The 26,233-nt window shown below is 39.8% G+C and overlaps 1 protein-coding gene across 3 annotated transcripts in view; it reads left to right on the top strand.

Moving 5' to 3' along the window:
• The window catches only part of slit3 (slit homolog 3 (Drosophila)), a 168,571-nt gene that overhangs the window by 65,031 nt on the left and 77,307 nt on the right, over nucleotides 1-26,233 (top strand). For all 3 annotated transcript variants that reach the window (XM_085906615.1, XM_085906614.1, XM_085906613.1), the window contains exon 5: nucleotides 17,442-17,513. In XM_085906615.1, coding sequence (XP_085762741.1) covers nucleotides 17,442-17,513 — 72 coding nt within the window. The remainder of the gene's footprint in view (nucleotides 1-17,441; nucleotides 17,514-26,233) is intronic.

The following is a 26,233-nucleotide window of genomic DNA, read 5'->3' as shown; positions in this document are numbered from 1 at the left end:
ATTCCTCTACTTTTCCAAACATAACTTAATTTATTTTTTCTAAATTACATTTGTATGGCCTATGTAGTATTTTTTTTTTTTATTAGTATGACTCAAATAAAACAAAAAAAAATAACAGGTCAAATTCTAACTAAGGGCAGTTAAACCTTCCATTATTATAAAAATAAACAAAATTATATAAGCAAAGAAAATACAAACCTCCAATAATAATCACATTAAAAATATATAATTAGGTAGATTATAACTAAGTCCCATTAATTCTCATCAAAAAATAGAATTGAATAGGTGAAAGATAACTCAATAAAAAAAAAACCTATTAAAAATGTTATTCTAGAGGTTTTGACTGAAAGGAAAGCTCCTCAAACCTTCCAAGTGGTATCAAAACATCTGCCAAATTTGATTTGATTTCATTTAGCTTCATATTGTTTCTATTGAAGTAGTTATCAAATGTATTTTAAGCAAAGCAAGTCCTCCAAGGGCTGTGCAAAATGAAAACCAAATGTTTATTGTCGAATATTACGAGCATTTGCGGATGAAATGCTTTGGGCCATAGGGTACCACCGGATCTATCATTAAAAGTGTGGTCTTATGTAAACACAATTAACTACATACATGACAAACATGTTGCTTGAAAAGAAGCCATACTTTCAATAAAACCGTTTAAAAAAAATGTGGGAGGACATTGTGGATATGTTGCATTTTTCCACATTATGTATTTATCAGCTGCCAAAAAGTCGGCGCCCACTGCCACACAGCCTCCAACTGGACTCGGCCCCAAACTGGAACCAGATTTTTTTACAGTCTTGGAGGTGCTTTGTGTTATTGTGTAGGAAAGCTTGGATCAAGAAGGGCCGGTTTTAGTGTTTTTTTCCCCTCACTACTCTTAAATTGAAGGTCCACACAGCACATATGATTGATTGACACGTTCAATGAACTAATGCAGCAAAGAAAATATTTTCCATGGAGGTCCTAAAAGTTTATTGGCCATGTACAATATAACGTCCAGTGGACTTCCCCTAACTAAAAGTATATTAACTTTTGAGTGTACACCATCACTGAAAAAAAGCACAGCCATCTGCAGGGTGGAGTGGAAATAGGCTTTTACATGTTTGAAATCACATCAAAATGCAAGTTTAATAAAGTCAAAGAATAATAATCATAAAATTCTGACTTTGAGAGTGTGACCATCAGGAAATATACTTCCAAAATGGAAATGGTACCAGCACTGTGGCAAATAAAATCAAATCCCAAACCCAATCATGAAAATACACTCTGCATAGAAGCAATGCAAACGAGCCATTGCATCAGTAACTAAAACAGTGTATCTAAATAATACATATAAATAATTTTAAAAATGACAAAAAACAAATGATAAATAAATTGTATCAGTAACTAAAACCGTATATTCGAATAATATATATAAATAATTTTAAAAAATGAAATTAATTAAGAATTTATAAAAGTGAAAAAGTTTGTTAAAATTTTTGATTTAAAACAAATGTGGAAGAAAATAGATTCATCTATCCATATACGTCTAAGAATTTTAAAATATGAAACCGATTTCTAAAAGTCAGAATAATTTATGAAATACAAATTTGCAAAACCAAAACCAATGTACTGATTGAAAAAAATAATAATAACCATAACTACATTTAATTACACAAAAAAAATCATAATACAATACTAGACCAATTTATCCAAGTGGAATCCTAAACTACTTATCAAAAAAAAAAAAATTGAATTAAAGTCAACTGAATTAAATATTTGCATTTCACCATGGATTGAACGTCCATTATTACAGTTTTATGATCAGAAATAAAAAGGCCCCCGTGGAATAAAAGCCAAATAAATGATTACATTAGCAGAAAGCAGACTATATCACACTGGGACATCCTAATGTGGTGTGTGTGTGTATACGTGTGCGCGTGTGATCATACAATGTGTGTATGTTAGCTGGTGGGTGAGTGAAATGAGCCATCTTAATGAGTTGTGCCTTAAACTGCATAGCTCAGCACAAGCACCGCTAATGTACACACACAAGTCACTAGACAATCGAGAAAATGATCCCAGTTCATTTCCATTTGCATTCACGGAATCGTTGACCTTCGCCTTGCGAACATTCGAGGAGTTATCTTTGAAGAGGAAAATACAAGCAAGGGCAAAGTGTCCAAAGATATTATCGTCCAGTAAAACCGTCCACTTTACGCGGGGTGACGACATTTCATGATTTAGCAGCCAGCGGCTTATTTCAAAAAGTGTCGGCGACTTGCTGCCGGAATCGTGTGTTGTGTTTCGAAGGAAAATGAGAACACGCTGTTGGCAAACTGTGAAAGGAAACACCTTTCATTTGTCCGAGTGCCGACGTCTGCGTTGAGTCATGTCGGACATACTTTATATTACACCTACTGGACATATTTATTGTGAGTCACTTGGTAATTGTTGAGCCGATAGCGCCGCATTATCTGCTCAAAGCAGAGACGTCATACTTTGCTTACCACACCGGACCCCGTCAATGCCTCGAAATTTCGTTCTTGAAAGTTGTCATTTGTCTACATTTGACTGACTGCTGCTCTTTCTTAGCCTGAAATCATCAATATTTGTGATATTTTTATAGCCCTGGGCAGTTTTTTTTTGCATCTTGGCTCAGTAAAGTTTGGGAAATGCTGCTTGCATAGTAATGTTGTGTTTTTACCATGTTGAGCTTTCCCACGCTGCTCTAGTGCAGTGCAATGATGTAAAAATGAGGTTGGTAGATTTTAGAATCCTGCTGACAGAGCGTGTAAGAGTGCCAAGTCATTGTAGGAATGAAAAAAGGTGGGGGGGGAGACCATGCCAAAAGTTCAAGATGGAGTATGCAAATGTATATCTTGATGACGCTGTGATGTCATCAGGCATCAGGATATGAGGTTGGCGGGGGGGGCCCCAGGGCTGAAGCCGCAGGCCCGATAGGGGCGTTAGGAAGAATAATAAGAGGTGACCGCGATGCATTCACAGCCAGAGCAAGCGGCGGGAAATCAAAGCTCCGCCGCCGCTTCCCGACAGGACTTTATTTTTCCGAAGCCGTCGGCCAACGCGCCCCGCAGCTATTTTTACACGAGCGTCAGTGGGTTGAGTCGTTGGTTTGAGGCTACCAATGTGAACGTGTGCTGGTTTTTAATGGCAATGTGAACAAAAATGAGTTTAGTCTGAATAAGATTCTTCCAGTTATCACTTTTATCAGGAAAATGCTTTTTGAACACAGCTGTTACTTCATTATTCATCTATTGATACGTCAAGTTGAATTCATTTCGTCAATGTGCTCGTAACTTAAATTTAGGTACAATTCTGAAAATTTATCCAAATGCGCTAATCTGGACAGACAGCTCCTCTATTTTGAAACCGTGCATATATTAAACTGGTTTTAACCAAACATGCGCGTGAACGTGAGCTCGCCGAAGCCCAAAACTTATTTAAGAACATTGAGGATTCAAACCTTGAACCTCAGAACTGCGAGGCAGACGTACGTGATTATTGAAATATTTTTACATCATTTTCTTCCCCACCTATTTTCTGTTTTAACCAAATTTAGAAAGGTTACTGCTGTAATTTGTACAATACTTTTTTTGTCGCATCCATAAAGATCAAGAAATTTCAAGAATGCAGATGGGACACATTTTAATCTGTCATTTTAACCGTTCAGTTCTCTCGTCATTTTATTCATAGACAAAATCTCGGTGTTCTAAAGATGTGGCCCGTGACCGTCCAGTATAAGTGTGTATTCATTGGAGTCACCTATTTCTTTCTCTCACTCACACACGAGCCCACCGCTGGTAGCCTGTTAGCTTGTCGGCTTCAGAGGCCGGCTGAGGCGAGGATAATAATTCACAGATCCTTTCAAGTGTGTGCCAGACGTCTTTGTAGGAGGCTGGGGATTAAAAAAAGACAGAGAGAGAGAGAGAGAAAGAGTGACATGGCGGACAGACAGGAGGCAGAGAGCATGCTGAGAGAGGACACCTAACAGGTGTGAAAGGAGAACCGACAGCAGATATCCTCCAGACGTCTTTGTAGCGAGGATAATCAAAAAAAAAAGGAGAATCGTATAAACGTATTGACTACGGTCATATAATTACATTAAGACCTACACGGGAGTGTCAAATCAAACCAAACTTGAGCATCATCATCTTCTGCCAAAGGCTTCATTTTAGACTTTTAGCATTAGCTTGTGCACATATACATAATCAATGGAATTCCCAGCGCTGGTTGCCAGTGAGCAACAGTCAGAGGTGACTCACAGAAGCATCACAGCGCCATCTACTGTTTGTGTGTGATGTGCAGAGCGGGATGCCTGGGGGCAGCCCACCCTGCTGTGCGCAGCTCTACTCTATTTGAGTCGACGTGTTTATTTGTCGGACACAATCAATACTCATAATGAGCTCATCAAGTGAAGAGGCGCAGTTTCAGTTTAATTTGGCTAATCAGCGTAGATGCCCTCATGATCCAATAGAGCCAATTAAACATAACTACCATGTGTGCACTAAATGCCATAGGACAGACGTTCGCAAACTTAAAAAGTACCAAAGAAAAACAACGGAGCGCTACAAAGATCGCCATCATGAACAACATTAAAATAGAGTACAACATAGGAGGTCTAAGCCTTCATTAAACATTAAACACATCATTTTTACAAGACCAAAGACGTACTTGTATATTACGTACTCGTATATTCTTTCAAAATAGTCCCGCTACATCGGAATCAAACTTTAATGATGGAAGAGTTTTGGTTGCTTCTTTTTTCGGTGAACGTATTTCTTCCTCACTCTTTCGCAGCCTGCGTGGTTCTCATAGGAATTTCCCGCCATGTTTCAAACTTGTATTTACTTCCAAATCGTGAGATGGAGTTACCAACCTGATGTGATTGCACACGTTATGTGGGACAGGAACTGAGGCCTGCTATGACTAGTGAAAATTTGCCAGTAATTAATACCCCCCCCCCCCTCCAAAAAGTTTATCTGCATATTCCACAAGTTGGCATCAAAGCACTACTTTTATATCAGACAGGGCTAAGCTACAGCCCTCACTTCAACATACTCGTTTCGATCCCACGAGATCCAACAGGATGATGCACTTACTTTATAGTAGACAGTGACGTAGTAGTATTTGTAAATGAAGCACCTGCCATAGTTCTTTGGCACTAAGATACCGCACGATGGCACCAAAGCACTACATCTATAATGAACAGAGCTGTGTAACTGAATCTCCTGCCCCCAAACTCAACATAGTTCTTTCATATCAAGATGCCACAAGATGGTGCCAAATCACTAGTTTGTATGACAGTGGTGTTGAGTTCTGGCTCATGGGCCAGATTTGGCCCGCAGTGTAATTATTTTTGGCCAGTGAAGACACATTTTTGGAAAGTTCTTTGATTTCAAAACTAGTTATTCATCAGTTTGTTGTGTAGCCTCATATGAGACGTTCATTCATTTATGTGGCTTGACAGTCATAATGGCCCTTCGAAGGAAACCTTGACTGACGATGGGGACCGAGACAAAAATGACACACTGGTGTAAATGAAGCTCCTGCCCTCACCTCTACATACGTATTTCTTCATGATGATGCCAAATCACGACGTTTGTATTGGACAAAAGAAAGCTCCTCCACCAACTTCAACATAGTTCTTTGGCAACAACATGCCAGAAGATGACACTTCTGACAAACATGACAAACATTTTTTTTTAATTATTATTTTTATGTCAGTCAGTCTTACACTTTGTTGGTGCGGTGACATATCTGAAGCTCACAGATAAATTTATTGAACAATATTCAAAATCAAGTGTTTTTAGTTGAGTATTGTGACCAGAAGTAAGATGACAAGCCAAATCGGTACTGCTCTCGTCTGGAATATTCGTCCCCATCAAATAGATCCAAATCAACAGGCTTCTAGTCCAGGCTGTAATATTGAGAATAAAAATGACACTTTGATAAATAAGTTGAGGTTCATATTCTTGACCATCGCTCATTTTTTAGGATTTTTTTTCTCATGTGTCTCTGTTGATGATGTCACCAGATAAAACAATCGGTCTTGTAGAGAAAGGGTAGCACTCTCTTTTGCTGGGAAACATTACCATTCTGCAGAAATTATGACTCTATGGCTCACCGTCCACAGCCATGCGTCTGTCCGTCCGTCCGCGTGTGTGTGTCCGTGCGTGCGAGACAATAAGGGCTGATTTTTTTTTTTTACTCTCCTGGCCCCCCACCAGAATTGTAGGACAATTCCAGCACCGTTTGTGGACACTTAACATTTTTGGTTATGTTTACAAGCAAAATTTTACAAACTTATAATTATATTCATCCTGCTCAGTCATTAGTGGTATTTTTTTTAGTTATTTCAATGACAGTGCTGCAAATCAATTATGTTCTATTTTTCTTAAGCATACATGCTAGCTGTGTTAGACACATGCCTACTGGTCAAGAACAAACTTTTCATAGCCAAAATGATTAATAAATGGGAAAATTAATAACTATCGTATCGTCGGAAAAAAATCATTTCATTTCATTCTTGCTGAGTCATTAGTTACTTATTTCTCTTCTTCCTGAAGGCTTAAGAGTCGTAACAGGGTTGCATAAACATACTTCTTCTTCTTGCCTTTCCACCCTCTCCATTAGTAGATTAGATTTATTCCTAATGCCGCTGGGCACCCTGATTTTTACTGGCTCCCATTACTACTAAATCATCCCAACCTGTGTTGGGCTTGGAAATATAACGCAAAGCTTCTATATATGCTATGCACGCACACACACACACACACACACACACACACACACACACACACACACACACACACACACACACACACACACACACACACACACACACACACACACACACACACACACACACACGTCTTATATGCAGGCCCAGAAGCAGACACTGCGATCGTGTGATTGAACGGAAGGACAGAATTGGGTTCAATTTCGTCCCATCCACATCTATCCTTTTATTCTCATCTTTGCTCCGGGCGTGAAGGATTTTCATATTCCAATATCGGAGGAGGTCCTAGCTGGTCTAGATGAGGTGTTCTGGAACATAATTTACGTAATGCATTTTTTCCCCTCTCTTTCATAAATAGGAATATTATTGTTGTCCCCCCCGTCATGTCTTACCTGGACACAAGGAAGACTGATGTGAACGAGTCAAGGAGACAAACGCCGGAGTCGCTCATGTTTATGTACGCATATGAGCGGGTGGCCATTACTTGTGAGTGCTCCTCATTTGCCTCGTGTCAGCGGCTCATCATTTATTACAGCATGGGAGGGGGCAATTGTGGTGGTTGGAGAGAGGGGCTTTCTTTGTACTTTTACCCTCTGTGACAAAAGTGCTGATGGCAAAGTCCATTTTCATCACGTCGCGACAGCTTGGAGCACATTTGCCGCCATAAAGTGACAGGCGGTGGCGCATATGTCATATATTTCATGGCCGCGTGTAGCGGAGTTACTCATATTATTCCAAAATATGCATTTGTGTACATGTTGTCATAAATCAGAGCTCGAACATGACTTTTGCACTGAAATACTGCATGGCAGCCGCACTCGATTGTGTTTATCTTGCAATAATAACTGTCATAACCCAGCACTAGAATTCAATTCTCCAGAATGCCAAATAAATGAATAATGTAAAAAAATTGGAATATTCATGCTAATGCTGATCACATAATTTCATAGTACTCCCTGGATGCTGTGCACATATCCCCCGTGGATGTGATTGGCATCGGGGCTTGTCTGTAATGCTTAAATTTTGCAGGAAATGGGTGTTGTAGGACAGACTTAAGAATACCTTGTTTTCTTTTTTTTTTATTAACTGTGCAATTTTTGGGGAATAAATCTTTATAGAAAGTAAATGAAAATAAAGATTAAATATTAAATGTTTTATTTGAAATACTAATACACATGTTTATTTTGTTCCTCGGCCATCTGGGGGCAGTATAAGACATTCATTCGGATAATTTGACTCTTCTCAGCTCATCAGTACGGCACTTGTAGTCGTTCTGAGTTTAAATAAGGTGTGAGGGTGACTAATTATATTCTCTACACATGCGGTGCTGCGCTAAAATATGGATGCTCTTAACGTTAGCATCATTCTAAAGGTTGTTGGTGTTTTGAGTCCACAATATTTAAGAATATTTGCAAATTAAATCCTCGAAATTCATTTACAGAATATCAACAATTCATTTTATTCCAATTTTGTGAATGTTCAGATAATATGAACTCGTTTCGATTTTGGCGGCAGCCTAAGAGACAGGCTTTTCATTATTTTAACATTTTACTGAAATTGGAAAATTCATAGTATTCCAACATTCACGTAATTGCCAGTCTATGAGTCATAGGAGAAGGACGATAATAACCCTGACTAGCTCGAGAAATGCCCACAATTTCCTGCTTCATTTATTATACCGTTGCGAAAATGATAAGCGAATCCAACGGTAAATGTAATTCATTCCCTCTCGCACTTCCGTAGTTATAAATCCTATATCTGGTCTATTGACGTTATAATTTGTCGTGAAGCTATAGGCTGAACCTACGGAGGCCCTCCCTCCTTTTTTAACCCACCCCCGACCTGGCTAATGAATTAAGGATGCGTTTCCTGCACCTGTCTGCTTATCTCGGACCACACGTAATAAACAAAGCTTGCTCAGAGGGGTGAAACACGCACGTACACAATCTGGATCCACTCAATCTAATCCATCCCCCCTTAATGGCCACTGCTGCTTTACACACACATGCGCACAAATTAGATCAGAAATTTCCTCCCATTCATTGAAGCATAACAGAAGTTTTAATATAGGATATGGATGCACACGCACATATATAGACGCACACACACACACACACAGCGAGCCCTCTCATCCTGTTAGCCCTGACATTAGCCACTCAGTGTTCCTAACTGGATCATGGGGCTCGCTAAAGAGATTAGGACCTGGAGACAGCATAGCAACCACACACACACTCACGAGTTGTATCTCTCTCCCTTCTCTTAATTCCATTCTCTTCCTCCATCCCGCTGTTTCAAATCCATTGCATCCCTCACTCCGACTCTCATTCAAGCAGACAGACTGTCAGCCGTGCTAGAAGAAGTAATAGTAGAAGTAGAGGAAGAAGAAGAGTGTCAGTGGAATTAGCCGGCCACTCTGCGAGCGGGCAGGATGACAGCGGGCGCTTGTTAGCTCTCACCATCACTTTGTTTCACCCCGGGGGCAGGTTTGAGAACAAGAAATAGTTGTAAAAATTTGGATGGATATTAAAAGTAGACTGATTTTATTCCCACCCAATTTAACACAGTCTCCCATGTCTTAATAGACCTTTCAATTCATTTTCCAGTCAGAAGCTGTAGAGAGTTGTCATCGGAAAATAGAACATTTTTATGTCGTCTCGAAACACGGGAGCAGATATCGTTTGCATACAAGGTGAAGAATTTAAGGCATCGCATAGACCTTGGGGGAACGTCATGAGTCCTCATCAATTGATTTGATTGGACGTTCACATAGACAAACAATTGAAAATTATTCTCAAAGCATCCCCTGATCTTGAGCTCCCAAAAGGGCAAGGAAAAACTCAAGAAAAACCTACCAGGGGAAAAATGAGAAACCTTGAGAAGGGACCACAGATGGAAGGATCACCAGGCTGCAATGGATGCAAAGAGGGCACATAAAATGCATAATATGGAAATCAAAAAGTGGATGTCCAGGTCAAAGCGAAGAGCTGTCGGAGGAGCCCTCGATCGTACTGGCAAGTGTCTTCAAGGAGGGTAATCCGCTGCAGTTCCCTCATCCTGAATTTGGTCCACAAGAATCTAGATAGCTGCGTCAGCTTGGGTGTCACCTAACCCCAACAGTAAATTCCTATCTACGGTGGCAGCTATTATTGCCACAAGTTCCATTGCTGCCATCAAGGTGGGCCGTTTTTCGGTAAAAGTCTTGTGATTAGGTGAGCGGCTATTTGCTCTCAAGCAACTCAAACGGCAGGCAGCACTTCATCACCAAAGTGGCCACTTACGCTTGTCAATATGTGTGCTAGCGGTTGAGCCAATGACTTGGCTATTAGATAAGTTGACTTTACGACGCGGCTAGACTGATCGCTGATCTAAACTACAAAAAAAAAATGGCACTTACAAGCATATGCGTGTCTAAAGGGCTTCTTTGTCAAATTTGCCAATAGTAAGCATCAATACCATTTTAACAGCCTAACATCTAGACCTTCTGGTTATAGTAATAATGTCCACTGAGTCTGTGGGAATACTGACAGGATGACTTTTTTCGGGGGGAGCAAAACTCATTTCATGCTCAGGAAAAGTAAAAAATATTCAAATAAAATGCAAATCACACTTGCAAGATCAATAGCATGATTTGTATTAGTGTTACTAGTGTGTAGCGGCTAGTAGTGAAATGAAGTACTTAGACTCAAACTTTGTCAGAAAAAAAAAAGTACGCGCCCATTCCGAGTCATTTCTTAATGGAAACCATTTGTGGCATAAATTTCCCATTGGCTGTTTACTTTATTGATTGAAAACAAGCACCACTGACTTGCAAACCACGCAAGGACAACCTGTGCTGCCCTTGGTGTTTCCTTTGCACCCAAAAAAAAAAAAAAAGTTAATTGGCCCGCTAGTGAAATGGCCCTCGGTAACCTTGACAACAGCAAGACCTGCTGAGAGACTCATCAGAACTCGGCTTCAAAGGTGAGCGTGGTCGTAGTCAACCTGCAGAACATGTCATCTCATAAATATACAGCCGGCGTGCACATTTGATTTATTTTCAGCGCTGTGCATACTTATATGCTCATAAAGACACACACACATATGAACCCCCCAACCCCTCCTTGCTGTCTCCTCCTTCTGTGCAATCTGCTAATTTGCCCTGGGTTATTTATGGGCGCTAAGGTGCTCCCCAGATGCTTATAAAGCTAAAACACCTCACTCAGCTTCTTTATTCTGCACACACATAAACGCACACACACTTCTACTCCATCTCGCATCATCTCGTCCTGCGGCTTGACCTATACTCTCACTCCACTCCTTAGTCCAGCGATTTTATTTATTTATTTATTTTCTAGCATATACAGTGATTGCAACCTATTAGCAGTTGGTTATTGACAAATTCACCGATTCTCTACAAATCCTCGGCTAATGGGAAAGTAATAATCGGTGTCAAAGAAGTATGTTGAGATGATAACCGCTCAGCTGATTGTAACACGCGTGTGGGCAACTTAAATGATGCAGCGGGACAGAATTTTTCATCAGTACTACAGGACCATGTGCGTCCTAATAAGATGTAGGAGGTCATTTTAAATATGGACAAAATACATGGTGGTCTGCGTTGAGGGAAAACTGCTCGCTAAAATGTCTGGGGGAAAAAATAGGGGCAAGGGAGGCATTTACTTTTCTTGTTTTTACATAGCTAAAACATTTTCATCACATTATCGGTAAGTCATTTATTTTAACCGATTGAATTCATCCAAATGACACTCATCAAATGTCTACAGTACCTTTAAGCCAAACAACTCAAAGCCAAGGTAGAGCGGCAATATCACCGTCCGGCATTCCAAATGAGAAAAAACATCGCGACGGAATAACCTCGGCTACATTGAAGCGGATTAAGCGATCACAAAGAGCCCCGTGTGCGCCCATGCCACCTTAACCCCTGCCAATAATTTTCTTTTTGTCCCGGCTTGTAAGTCATCTAAATTTGTTGGTCGTCCTGTTTGGGCAGAGCGCCAGAAAAGCTTTTATAACCATAAAGGCCTATGGATCACAGAGAATTGCATTAAGCTGTCCAATTTAATTACAGCATTGACAAAACATAATAGATACTTACAGCCTTACATGGAGCGATGGGCCCAAAGTCGTATCCAGGCAAGGGGAAAGTGCAGACAATGCTGATGTGGGTTGTGTATCAAAGGAATGTGTGTGTGTGTGATTGTCTATCCAAGTGTGTGTTTGTGTGTGTGAGTTTCTAATGAGGGATTTGCAGGAGCCCAGGAGAGCTTTTGAGAATGCTCGGTTTGATTTAGATGCTACAGCTCTCGGATGATTCACGCGCACACGTGCACGCACGTACGCACAGATCCATACAATAGAGCGAGTTAGGAAAGTGGCCGTCCCGTTCCGGCCAGCCAGGCCTGTCGGCTTCCATCCGCCGTGATCAATAGAGGGAGCCATATTTTTATTCGGAAAGCAGCCACTTAATTAAATCACAGAGGGTGGGAGGGGTTGTTATGCGTTTGGTCGTTACCAGAAGGGAGCAAGGGCACACATAGGAGAGATTGATGAAAAATCTGGGGATGTGAAACAAGCAGAAGACAGGCCATTCAGTGTGTCCTACGTAACACAGAGGACACACTTTATGACACAGGGATTTATTTTTCTTGAATTCTTTCTTCCGTACTCGCAGGAGTGTGCCGTAAAATATCCCAGTGGAGCACATTGTGATATTTACTACATATGTTTTTTTTGTTGTTTTTGCTTGATGCTAAAAGAAAAAATCTGGAGATTGTAGCAAAGTGTAATATTCTGCCCCTTGCAAAAATGTCAAATCAAAGTAGCAAGGAGTGTAAGAACAGCTTTTCAGACAAATCTGGTGGGTAAATCATCCAATAAGATGCGTGCAACGCTGCAGGCCCCCTCCCTAAAAGGTTCCCCTCGCACGTTTTCTTTCATCACAGAAAAAAACTTCCCAGGAATTTTGGCCAAACATGCTCCATGTTTGTCCGATACTTACGATTACTAGCCTTCTTTCCAACAGTGGTGTTTGAATTTTCTGTACTCAAATTATTGATCAATATTTAACAATTTTAGTAATTAAACATAGTGTAAAAGATTTCTCACCACACTCGCACACCGTTCTAATTCTCATTGCAGAAAGCCGAGGCCACAGATTAAGATTTGAGGTGTATACCCTCATACATATTGTGTGTGACTTGGGTTTTGAATTATAATGCCATTTCTGGACTTAAATATGTATTCATTATCTCAGCCAGACGAGCTCTGAGGATTCATTTATGGATTCAGGATCATTTACATCTGCATCTGAGGCCCCACTTTATTATCCAGTCATTCCTAAGCACCGAACTGTGATCATCAGCTGCGCTCTGGGAATTCATCAAATATTATTACTTAAGATCTCTGGAAATCTTTTTCTTCCCTTCCTGCACAAAGCGGTACATCAGCATCGCGTTGAACTAAACGGGCCCAGATTTCACACGTCCAAGTTGTGCATCGTAGTATGTACCCGCGACCACTTTTAGCCTAGACCAGACAGCTTCGCAAGTAAGGACCACTTTGCGCTGGCCAGCAGTCAATATTTATTACTGTCTTTATGGAAGAGTATTAAATGCAGTTACAGCCCCCCAGGGAGGGAAGGGGAGACTGGCTGGAGGAAGATGAAGGGAAGGCAGGGCAAGGAATAAGCCTTCCATTTGAAAGTAGCTCGGATTTCAGAGGCGACGTTCCCAGAGTTCCCTTTCCCTTCTTTGTGGCTTCCTCCGGAGTGGAGCCAAGGGTCGCCTCTGTCTTTCACGTTACACGCGCATAGATTATGTGTGTGTGTGTGTGTGTGTGTGTGTATATATATTTATATTTAGATAGATAGATAGATAGATAGATAGATAGATGGACGGACGGACGGACGGACGGACGGACGGACGGACGGACGGACGGACGGACGGACGGACGGACGGACGGACGGACGGATTTTGAAGGGGCAAGTTAATATGGGGGATGTGAAATCTGGGCCCGTTTAGTTCAATGACAGACAGACAGACAGACACACACACACACACACACACAGGGTTGAACGTGTATGACGTGTGAGTGGATTTGCAGTGTGTCATTGTCTGCAGGGGGTTAACAGTAATATCCGAAGCGACGTAGGGTCGACCTGCCAGCTGTTATTATTCTCTTCACATGAATAATGGAAGTTAATATGGTGGATGTGTTAGCTAGGAGATAATACATGCACTAACACTTTGCACCTTTCAAACACAGATGAGGTGAAATACCTACACAGATGAATGTCCAAAATGCGAATGGCAAGTACTGTCAACACAGTGGCAGAGGTTCAAACACAAAAGCAGACATCTGTGTTTTTTGGGTGAAATTGACTATTCTCTGTACCTGCTTTCCAGGTTATAGCTTGTAAATTGGTTTGATGTTATTTGAGTTCATTTCATTTCAGTAATTTGCTAAAATATTCTTTTAAATTGTAATGACTTCAAACTATATTATATTTAATTATATACTTTATATAAATATAAATGATTGACCTTTGTGGCAACAAACTCATTTGTTTGCTCCAAAACAATTTGTTGAGTTGTTTTTAGTTATAGCTTTGAGATAATCAGCATCAATGTGGGAAAAGCCAATTTTCACACCGATGAAAGTGAAATCTCCCTGAAATGTTGAGTTCCCTTAACCTTTTTTTTTTTTCTAGCGAGAGTATTTTAGCCCACTATGTATAGGGAGAAGTGAGTGCACATCAAACTGCCTCCCAAGGCTGAATATGACTGTGTTGACTTTCTTCCCCTATTTGGTGTCAGCGCAGTAAAGCAAATTGAAACATAGCAGCAGATTGCAGGTGAAGAGACTTCTTAGCCTCCACATACGCCAAGCAATCCTTCCGTGTTTGTGTGTCTCTAGTCTTATCAGGCGCTGTCCTTTTCAGCAGTTCAGGGTTCAGCCTCTTGTTGCAGATGGCCTTCTCTGAGCTCAAAGGTCAGCAGGTATGAGTCACGATGAGATGAGAAGAGGACTGCTGTTTACACGAGGCATGATACACATCGAGGTGTTCAAATGGGGCGCCGTTGGTACTGTGGAGGGAAAACATTGGGATTCCCAAAGATGCTGTCATTGTGCTGATCTCTTTTCACGCTGACCGAATGAATCTGCTTTTGTGATTTGAACAGTATTTTAGACATTTTATCAACATTACAAGATATAACGCTATTTTCAAATTTCACTCGGTATTCAAAATACCCCTTGTATCCATGCATGCCGAGTTACATCGTAGAAAGTTCGGAAAATATCTACATCCCCACAAGACGGTTTTGAGGTCCCCGGCAATCTCTAATCATCCATCATTTTGAATCGATGCAGTTCTCCGCTTGGGGCCAAGCATTCTGAACATTTTGAAGGAGGTTGTGTTGATAAGTCGTCACATTGCCCCCCCCCCCCCCCCCCCAACCAATAACTATTTAACCACAGTTCAGAATCAATCGGTGTCTTGGCGGAGCACGTTCAAATTTGTTTTGACTGCCGCTACAGATTTTGAAGGACTTTTGGCATAGCTAAGTAGGCACACTTGAGTTTGGAGGTGAGGTACTAGATGTACTTTGGATGTGAAATGTCGATAATAAAATTTGCATTAGTCATATGCAGTGTTGGCAAGATTAATTTTCTAAAGGAAATCAAAATTTAGCTCACAAGTTTTGAAATGAATTTGTCCCATTCATATTTAACTTTTCTTTAATATAAGTTCATTGTTCCAAAAATGAAAAGTTTATAGTTCTTTTTGTCAACACCATTGAATTAAAATTCTTGTTTGCGCTCATAGGTTGATACCTTATTGTTGCTGTTTGACAAGCAAGGGCGAGTGGGGCTGCTTGTCACATGACATTTGAGTTTCTTTCTCTTGATTGCCTTTTGTTCCACAGAGGAATGCAAATCATAGGAAAACTCCCACCCATGATAGATATGTACGTACGTGTAGTTAGCAACGCAGATAAACAATGACTGTGTGACGAATAATCGAAAGCGACAGAGCACGGAACGTATGTCTCTATTTTCTCGATCAAAATGTCAGGCAGAAGAAAAGAAAGAAAACCGCATTTTGGTAAATGAGCCAAGTCCAAAACAAATGCAAAGTGCATATACGATATATCCCGGCCAGGTTGCGCATTAAAACACAATTCCATTCCAGCTTGTCAAAGTTCATTCACGTTGCCTACGATGGCACGTATACAGACTGACAAGTTAGCAACTTTGATGCACCGCACATTCGGTTTCCACGTCAAGAAGTAGCCAGAGAGGCGAACATTCAAACCCACGACAAAAAAAAATGTTGGACCAAATCCCTCTCCCAAGTTAAGCTTAGCCATACAACAAAGTTTATTGATGTAAATAAATGTCAAACAGTTAAATATAACATACATGAAAAACAATGCAATTGTAACAAAGAAACATTCAAATCAAATACTAAAATAAGCTCAATTCGCATAACATTTTCAGAGACAGCCAATGAAGGAAGGCCCAATGTCATGTGCTCCCTCTTACGTGTTGCAGTTAAGAGACAATATTTTAAAACGGTTGATGTTTCAAAGAAAGCTGGCTGACTCCAATTAAAAAAAAAAAAGACTGTCATCTCATGCAATGATGTTAAATATTAATGTTGGGTTAGGTTGAAGGTTTTATTTTTATAAAGTATACAGATCTAGATATACCTTAAAATCAATACAGCAGCAATAGAGAAATTAAATTCACCAATGGAATACAAAAATACCAATTTTAGATTACACAAATCAAAATAAATTTCAATACTTTAATTGTATATTCACTATATTAGTAATGTTTTATGACCAGAATCGGATTGTAATTTCATTGGCTAAATATTAAACCACACTAATTTTTAACCATATCATTTATTGCTCATTAGATAAGAAGTGACAGTGCTTTTTGTGTTATAATCTTGCTTTGAACTTAAAAATAAAACAAAGCATCATAACACAGAAAGCTCACCGAAATTTTCCAAAGCCTAACTTGGTGTAATCATGTACATCGCCCATACAACTAATATTATTACTCTACAAAGACACACAAACAATAACTAACATGAATCATAAAATACAGCTCCAATTCTTTCCAAATGGATGATGCCATCGCTGACCAGTGAGCCCGCACGTGTCGTACATGCCAGGAACTGGTTCTCACCATTTACAATAGTTGTAGCTGACACTATGAAAAATATATTTTCCGCAGTAACGTTCCAATTAGCTCATCTGAAGCATTTCTTTTCCCCATTTGTCTCATCTCATTGTGCTCCGGCTGCCGTCACGCTGACGCAGTTAGCGGCTGCCCGTCGCGTCATGTCACATATGTTCTGGCTCATAGAGTGTACATATTCATTACAAATGTCGTAAATTGGACGGAGTGAGCCAAAGTCAATGTGGAAAATAAAAATCAGTGAAAAAAAAAACAGACAGTGGAATGTGTGTTTTGAACCCACGATACAGTCCCACATATAACACCAGGATCAACTCCAATTGAGTCTTTGGGCTTTGAGGCGATTTGCATGTCATCATAAATGTCATACCATCCGTCTGTTGCTTTGTTCCGTTTGGCTTTGTGTTGCCAAGTCTTTGTGGTCTGGTTCATCATTGGAGCTCATAGCCTTTGTCCCTCTCTTGTTCTTTTCCAACCCCAGAGACCTGAGCGAGAACCAGATCCAGGCGGTGCCGAGGAAAGCCTTCAGAGGAATCACCAACGTCAAAAACCTGTAAGCGCAAATATTCCCCCGACTTCCCGTCTTGTCATTTTTATTATTTGACAAAACCCCATTTGTGGTCGGCTGAGCCAGGACAAACACGTGTGACTTTTATCCTTGATGAATGCTAACATCAAATGTGACATTCTCAACATGTGGAAAATGGAGCGAGTGTGTTTCTAAGGCAACTCAAATATTTTCACTTCAGCTGAATGGTACATTGATAAGGGGAATTAAATATTTCTATATAGCTTTCATAAACAGCTCCTTCTGACAGGAATGATAATGTTGGACATCATATATGATGAAGATATGCACAGTGGAACCATTGAGGTTGACCATCATCTGTTTTGGTACATTGGAAATAATTCAAAACAGTCAAACCTTTACCATCATAAATAATTTATGAAGTGTTTGGGCAATGTTATAATATCATTTATTTATTACGTTTGTTTAAAAAATACATAGGAAGAAGACCTTGGAAAAATAATTGCATATTAAATCACAATCACATTATGTTTCAAAATATTTCAGATCCCACTGGCGATACTAAAATGCTAAAACAATACAGCTCATCTATCTGTCGCTATCTTTCCATTAACACGTTCTGTGTATTTTGCCAACCGTCAGGTATCATCCGAGTGTTGCTTGTGTGAAAGCTTTCCAACACATTTTCTAGCTCTGCATTGTTTGTTGTTTGTTACAAACATGTTATCCATCACCTCTTTGCCACCTCCTCATTTTCACTCATAATCACCATCTTGGTATTCTTCTTTTAACCTCCTCTCGTCTAAATCAGCTCAAGATGTTTGGTCCTTTAAAAAAAAAAAAAAAAAAAAAAAAAATAGCGACTTGTCTTTTATTCATGACAGCCTAATCACCAATAGCCTGATCGATAGGCTGCCCAATCCATGCCGCTCATCAATAAGAACGAATCAATCACACCTGGTGCAGAAAGGGGTATTGGCACTTTTGGCAATAAACAATGTTGTCAGTACTTGAATGGAAAAGGTTGTGTGTGTGTGTGTGTACGTGCACATATGTGTGTGCATGCGTGCATGTGTGATTGAAATACAATCCACCATTACATTGAATGTAGTTGTTGGAATTAGCAGGAGATCCTGCAATTTTTTTAAGTTTAACAAATCTTAGGTTAAACGACAATTCAAGACTTTCACTTTTGTCAGAAAATCTTGATATTTGGCTTTTTGCAGCTGATTCTGGATATTCTGCCTTGATTTGAGTTTGGAACACCAGCAGAGTTGCTTTGTAGGTTTATATAGAGGCACAGGTGGGTGCGCCGGATTATTGCAAAAAAACATTTTCTCTTCAAAATTCCATGTGACCTGGTACCAAATTGCCTGTATATGGCTATCTGGTTGGGGGAATCATTAGTTGTGCCCGGTCAAATCATATTTGTCGTTTGGCATTTACCAATTCCTGTATTTGTAAAATACTAGTTGGGAATTTTGCCCCATTATTTGTCAAAACCCCCCTTTTTTTTTGTAGCCATCCCCTGCTTAGCATTACGTAACTATACTATATAGAGATATTTGTTAAATGGTACTCGGTAATTTTATTTTGGTTTCCATCGCAGAAAGCTATGAGATTCTGTTTTAAAAGAGATTTGAAGGCTACATTGCTTCATTTGGCACCACTCCAAAATAAAATTTCCAAAAAGTATATAAACAGTGCATGGTGCCTTGAGATTCCAGTTGGATTTGTTCTCAAAGCATGAATGGAAATGACAGTAATCCATTCCTGCCCCCAACCCTAACCCCCGCAAAAAAAAAATATATATCTATATATATTGGTCATGTGGTTTTTTTTGTGTGTGGGAACATCGCACTGTATACTCACAGCACTTTAAAAAATAGATCACAGTAATGATATAATTTTTTCCGTTTTTTTGTACCATTTATCTTAAGGGACTTTGATGTCTTGCTTTGTTTATTTTGACACAAACGTTAGTGTTTTGACAACCTTTATTGTGGCATCATAAACATTCCAGAGCATACCAATAAACAAAACCATCACAAAAACTACATAGAGAAATAATGATGTGGTTGTAAACAAGTATTTCATTGGCCAATGACATAGATGAACAAACATACATTATTTGCAGTCCTGTAAATAAATGACAGTTTTTGGGCTAATGAAGTGAAAATTGTTTATGATGATCTCTTACAAAACACTCGGTCTGGTCTAGAAAGAGAAAGGGTCACCATGTGATGATCAACCACAACATTATGGTGTAAAGCTGTTCCTAAAAATGCATATGTACAAATTTGGCTGCTTCCCATTCGTAGTTCAATAAATGAACACCCCTGGCAGAAAGTGATCTCTGCTGATTAAAAGAATAGATTATCATCCAGCAGCACCCAAATGACATTTTTGATGATGTTGTCATTATACGAGTCTGTACAAAAATGGTGATCTTGACAATATTTCTGCATACATATAGAAAATGTACAGACTATTGATCGATTTAAATAGGATGGAGGGTTGTAAATAAGAATGGATGGCATCGTGCGGCTGAATAAATCCTCATTACATATGTCAGAGTAAAGACGTTTGGTCAAATGGGATTGTGGGCATCAGTCTTATTTTTCTTTTTTTTTTTTTGACTTGACATAAGACACACCCTCATTAGTTTCATTTGGTGGAAGTAGGGTTTGATCTTGTTGTGTCATCACAAAAGGGACTCCAGTGTAGTGTGTTGAAGTGAAGGGTTCCAACAAAACGTAGACTTTCCATCTGCTTATTATCAGCACCTTACTGTATTCAAATGAAGATTTACGACAGTCTATAAAGCATCGGGTCTCTTTGGATAATCAAGATGTATAAAAGCCTTCATTGTGCCGATGTGAAGGGCCTCATGAGAAAGCGGCCCGCCGCGTCTGCCGTCTCTCCCCCAAGACTGTTGTAAATTCATGCTGGAAGCCAAGCTCCACCGGGGATGATGACTTTAATGGTAAATGGACCTCAAAATGTCTACACAGCACTGTGTGCACGCGTGTGTAACCGTGAGCATGTGTGGGGGTGTGCATATGTGTGGATGAGAATGTGTGAGAATTTAGGAGTGTTAATGTGTGTGTGTGTGTGTGTGTGTGAAATTGTGACTATATATGTGTGTGTGATTATATATAATTAATGGTATGAGATATTTGCATATTATATAAATATGTATTTCTGTTTTTAATAATGTGTTGTTGTTTTTTTAAACAACATTGCTAGAATCTGGCCTGGTATTATTAATTAGAATGCAGATGCGAATCACATTTATTCTTTCTGCCCGTTCAAGTCATTTGATTTGGAAAGAAGAAAATGCTTTTTTCCATTTTGCATTTTCATGCTGCCATCCCTGGAAATTGTCTCTCCACTGGGCTTCTCCCTGCATCTCTCGATTAGCCAAGGTGACTGGGGCCATAAAAAAAGAGGCTCCAATCCTCCATTAAGCCAGCAAATGGGGAGGAGTGCAAAGGGGGAAAAAAAACCTCCATGACATTCTGTCCCTGGTGGACACTCCATTGATTTTCTCCCATGTCTCTTTTTCACTTTGCTGGTGGCTGCAGGTAGCGCCGGCCACCACTTTGTTCCCGTTAATACGTGAACACTCTCAGGCGCTGTGGTTCTCTCATTTTCCCTCCATCCTGCTGCCCAGTGGCCATGCTCCCATTTGATTCTGTTTACTGCACTTCAACCCTTTGGCGCCGTCTCAAATCAGCTGCTTTGCTGGCTGGAGCTAACAACCTGGCAGTTGTGTTTGTCAAGTTAATGCTAAGTTGGTCAAAATACATTTGTTAAACTAATACTATGTTTGCTAAGTTAATGCTATGCGTGAATTGCCACACTTTGGATCTGGAATGTCAAGCGTTATCTATTCTCTGCTTTAGATGTGTCTCAGTTTTCTAATTGGCACTTTAGTCATGATTGATTTCAGTTTTGTATTATTTCACGGTCAAGATCTATAACTCAGATTTTTTTGTGAGTCAAATCAAACCCTACTTTTTTGTGTTGGGGAAGCTAATTAGACTTAATTGTTAAATTTACTAAATTTATTTGCCTCAACTTCGTAGTTCAAATGCTTTATTTACATGATATTCATATTTTATTAAAAAAAATAGTTTGACCGCAAATAACAATACTGAGGAATATTAATATCATGCTTAAACTGACCTTGTTCCGCTTAGAAACATTTTCAATTTCCATTCAACACGTTGAATTCTCCCAAAGCTTTGCTCTTGATGCAAATGCGTATCACACTTAACATTGAACTATTTTCAGAGAGGCTGCCTTGAGGATACTTGTGTGACCCCGAACATAAAGTCAAATTGTGCTTAAAGTTCTGACAAATTGTCTTTGTACTCTTTTGCTATGCATGACCCTATTTTCATAATCTAACACATGGAAGCTTTGCCAATGCTATTTTATTTCTACATATCTGTTTTCCGAAATGCGTTTTCCTTTTGATAGTGATACTATATATTACTGGAGTAAATGTCAAATTACCTATTTGACATACCCAAGTAACCAAAATGCACTAGATTTTAGGGGCTGGGAATTTATCTCATGCTGCCGGCACACAAGTCAGACGAGTGTAGCCCTACACTATCAGCGACTTTAGTATCTAGTTTTATAAAGTCAAATAGAATAAAGTGTTACTTTATTTTCATGAAATTATCTTTTGAAGTGTGGCTGGAACAAATTAATGGCATTTCCATTTATTTCAATTGGGAAAGATACTTTGACATGATTATGGTCATGGAACAAATGAAACTATTCATATGTACATTAGTTATACATTAGGATGCAGTTTTGTAATGTTCCTGTTATTATTATTATTGACTTGTTCAACTGTAATACTCTTTGTGGTGGTGAACTTGATGGACCAAAGATATTGTATGACAACAGATGCCAGTTATGGACACATCAGATAAGCGGACAGTGTTTCATACACCCAACATTAAACCTCAGTGCACACACAAACACACACACACACGTTATCCAGTGCACCATCATGGTCTCATAGCGTTCCTTGTTTTCCATCTGCCTCTCTTCTCCCTTCGATGTATTTTTTTTTGTCATTTGATCAAATTGAATTCCTTTTCCTCCCTGCTGGGTTCACCCAGGCTCGACATTACAACACAAGCGCACTTTTTGGCTATGTAACCAAAACACAAGGCGGCATTTCTTCAAACAATACAACTGTCGGCTGTTCTTATTTACTTTTGTCTTCCTTTACATTATCCTGGGCTATCTCTTCCTGCACACTTCACGCTCCCCTACCCACAATGCAGTGCAGGACGGCCATTTGTCTGAATTATGGCTGCGGCGCTTTGGAAGGGGAATGGGCACACACTTCTCACCTGGGTGTTGTGTGGCACTTCTCATTGTTGGATTTATCCAATGTTGTGGGGAAGATTTGATCTATTGTATGAAAAGACATAAATAATTCATAATTGGCATTAAAGTCTCTGCTTATTGCCTGGCAAAAACAAATGATAAAATCTCAGTCTGTTTTCTCTCGAGTGCTCTGGATGTGGCGAAGACGTGTTCTGTTGGGAACGTTTGACATCGTTTATCTCAAGAAATTTTCTATTTGTCGTTTATAGCAAGTAATTTTCTATTTGTCTGACATAGTTGATCTGAAGCTGTTTTTAAGTCAGCGCTCTAGTTGTTTTACAGTTTTTATTTCGGAGCACTGAACATGCAGTGGCTAATCAAAGCAGATTTCTTTTCATGGTCTCACTGCAGCTTATGTCCAAAAGTTTTTTTTTTTTATTTAGCACCCTAATAGATGTCTACAGTTTTCTTTTCAGGGCTCTGTACATACAGTAGCTAATCTAAAGCAATTTTCTATTCAGATCTATATGGGGCTAATATGTGACAATAATCTCAAACTGTTCTGATGTAGCTGTAGTCAAGTCAAGTCAAGTTTATTTGTAAAGCCCTAAATCACAAGCAGTCTCAAAGGGCTTCAATTGACAATTAATCTCAAAGCATCAAAGCATAGTCTATTTCAGATTAGCTACATCTCGAGCAGCGAAAAAACCTCCAGCTAATTTTGACTCTGGAAAAAAATATTTTATTTTTGTCAAATATTTATCTTTCCTGAATTGCTAGATCTGTTTCTAAAGACAAACAAACCTGAGCTAGTTTTCCATAACAGATTCTTTTTAGCCTTGGAGGTCCCGCTGTCCTGGATGGAGTATTCATCTTGAGAGTTTCCACAACTTCTGTAATTTGGACAGGCGAGAATGCCTTATTGCAACTTGAGCTTGACTTGTCTCGGTCCACTTTTTATTCCCCCTCATTTTGAGTTGTAAAAGAGCCTCCGCCAGCCCAGTATCACTTCACATTTTCCTCCTCCTGTGTAACAATAAAGAGGGCTCATTATTCGCAAGCCAATACCTCCCGTGCTGTCTACGCATTCATTGCATTCAAGCCACAGTCCAAAAAAGTCTATCAAGCCTGCTCGGAATGTTGGTTTTCATCCTCGCTCGTCAAGTTATAGCTGCTCGCTTGTCTTGCGGTATGATATGGACGCGCTTTGCACGCGCCTCGGCTTTTAACCGATGCGCTGTTCACGGTGGTGCACGGTGATGATTTTATTGCAGATGAGGCTCGTTTGGCCCGAGAGCCAAATGCTGACTTGACATGATGTTGCCTGCAGAGCTCTGACTCTTCTGTACAAAGTTAGCTGTCTTGCAGTCTGAAATGAAAAATAAAAGAATGAAAATGACACTTTGAATGTCAATTTGCTTTAAAAAAAAAAAAAAAAAAAGACTCTGGAGTTATCCAGACTACTGAGTTCACTTGAGACATGATGAAGTGTTGTACATGCAAATTGATAACTCGTCTACCGATTTAATTATTTGACCTGTTCGGGCATTTATTTATTTTTTTCCATAAAGACCAGATACTACAGCTAAGACTGATTTGAGACTTTTAAGGTTCAAGCCTTGTCATCTACAGATTTATACATGCAACTTGATCCCATCTCTGGGATTTTACACTGAAGGGGGTTACACCTACACTGTAGTTTTATGTTATGGATCAGAAGATGTCAATGACGTCGGGCTCGCCTTGACCTGATTTATCCGATCTCTTCGTTTTCACTGTGGTCCCATTGACAAAAATGTGATTCAATGGATATAAAATGAATGTCACAGACACAACTACAAGACCGCCGTTCTGCCGGACGCCTGAACTATATGGTGGGCTTTTACTATAACATTTGCCAAGAAAGCTAATTAAATGTCCTACTAATGAATAGATTGTCATTAATTTAGCTTTTGGTACTAAATCCTTCTAAATTCTAAGAAAGAATGGACTTTCCACAAAGCTACTAAAACGAGGTCCACTTTTGCTCTGTTGATTCAATTTATCATAGATGGGCAATGCAACCTAGGTCCATCAGTCTGCGGCGGTTGCAGATGGAGCAGAAAAGTTTGTGCGTGCGAGTGTGTGTGCGCGCGCACGCGTGCACCAGATGGTAGCAAAGGGAAGGACTGAATCAGTCTGCCAATAGGCTTCATCATAGACATGATTAAAGACACTAATTATATGGAAAGAAATTAAATTTTGGTTCTCAGTCTTTGCCCTGTGACGCGAACATCAATACACACACACACACACACACACACACACACACACACACACACACACACACACACACACACACACACACACACACAGTTTTCCACAAAGAACCATCTCGTTGCAGACTGATAGCAATCATGTCACTGCTAATCAGGGTGCTTGGTGAACAAAGCTGTCGAAGGAATTCAATCATATCGCAGATGATGAAACCATTTACCCTCAGTGAGGACGCAGGAGGAGGAACGTGGCCTCCGACGCCAGTCTTCAACTTAGTCCTTATTTTCCGGAGCAATTGGCGACGTGATATTAACTGGAGAGCCGTGTGATCCCACGCGTCAACGATATGATAAAGACAACTCGCCGGGAGATGCTCGGCAGATGATCTGATAAGACTTTGTTAGACTTCATGAGAGGTGCTGAGTTTCTCAGTAGGTGATTCACACCTTGAGAGGATCATAAGAAGAGCTTTGTGGGTGTCCTGCTTGCCCCCTAAACGATACCGGTCTTTGAAGTGCATACTGGAGATGAACATACCACTGGACCAGACTCGGGCAAACTGTAGAATCCACTGGATGAACACCAGAGCAATAACACTCTTTACCTATCTATGTTGTGGCTAGTACACAATTCTGCTCAGCCAGTATTCAATCGGAAAAGGTATCAACTTAATGATGTCATTACACACTATTATTCTTACCTAATAAAACCAACACAATTTATAATACGCAACTACACTGCTTGACACATACGTTCTTTGCTCACCATGGGGAGGGATGCAAATGTTGCGAGTCCAATGTTGGCCTGTAGGCACCAATTTTTTTTAAATTTTATTTTTTTATGTTTCCATCTGGGTCCAAAGTGAATCGGCACCAAGTGCCAAGCCAGCATCTGGCGGGTGGATGGACATAGCGTATGTGTAAAATGCAAAGTCGCTGCAAATCAAAGCTTTTTATGGGCCATGATGTGCACTCTTAAAAAAAAAATGAGCGTGTACCTTTACTGAAAACACAATGATGTGTTTTGTTTCAACTGTGTCAAACAGATGTTTGGTCCATGCAGCAAATGTTCATTAAGGTTGGGTTAGTTTAATCCTACTAATGGACAAACAAACCGAGCAACAGAGACTA

The sequence above is a fragment of the Syngnathus leptorhynchus genome, chromosome 2 (assembly GCF_054491065.1).
Source record: "Syngnathus leptorhynchus isolate UIUO chromosome 2, UIUO_Slep, whole genome shotgun sequence".
Classification (NCBI taxonomy): Eukaryota; Metazoa; Chordata; class Actinopteri; order Syngnathiformes; family Syngnathidae; genus Syngnathus; species Syngnathus leptorhynchus.
This window is presented reverse-complemented; position numbering and strand designations above follow the sequence as displayed.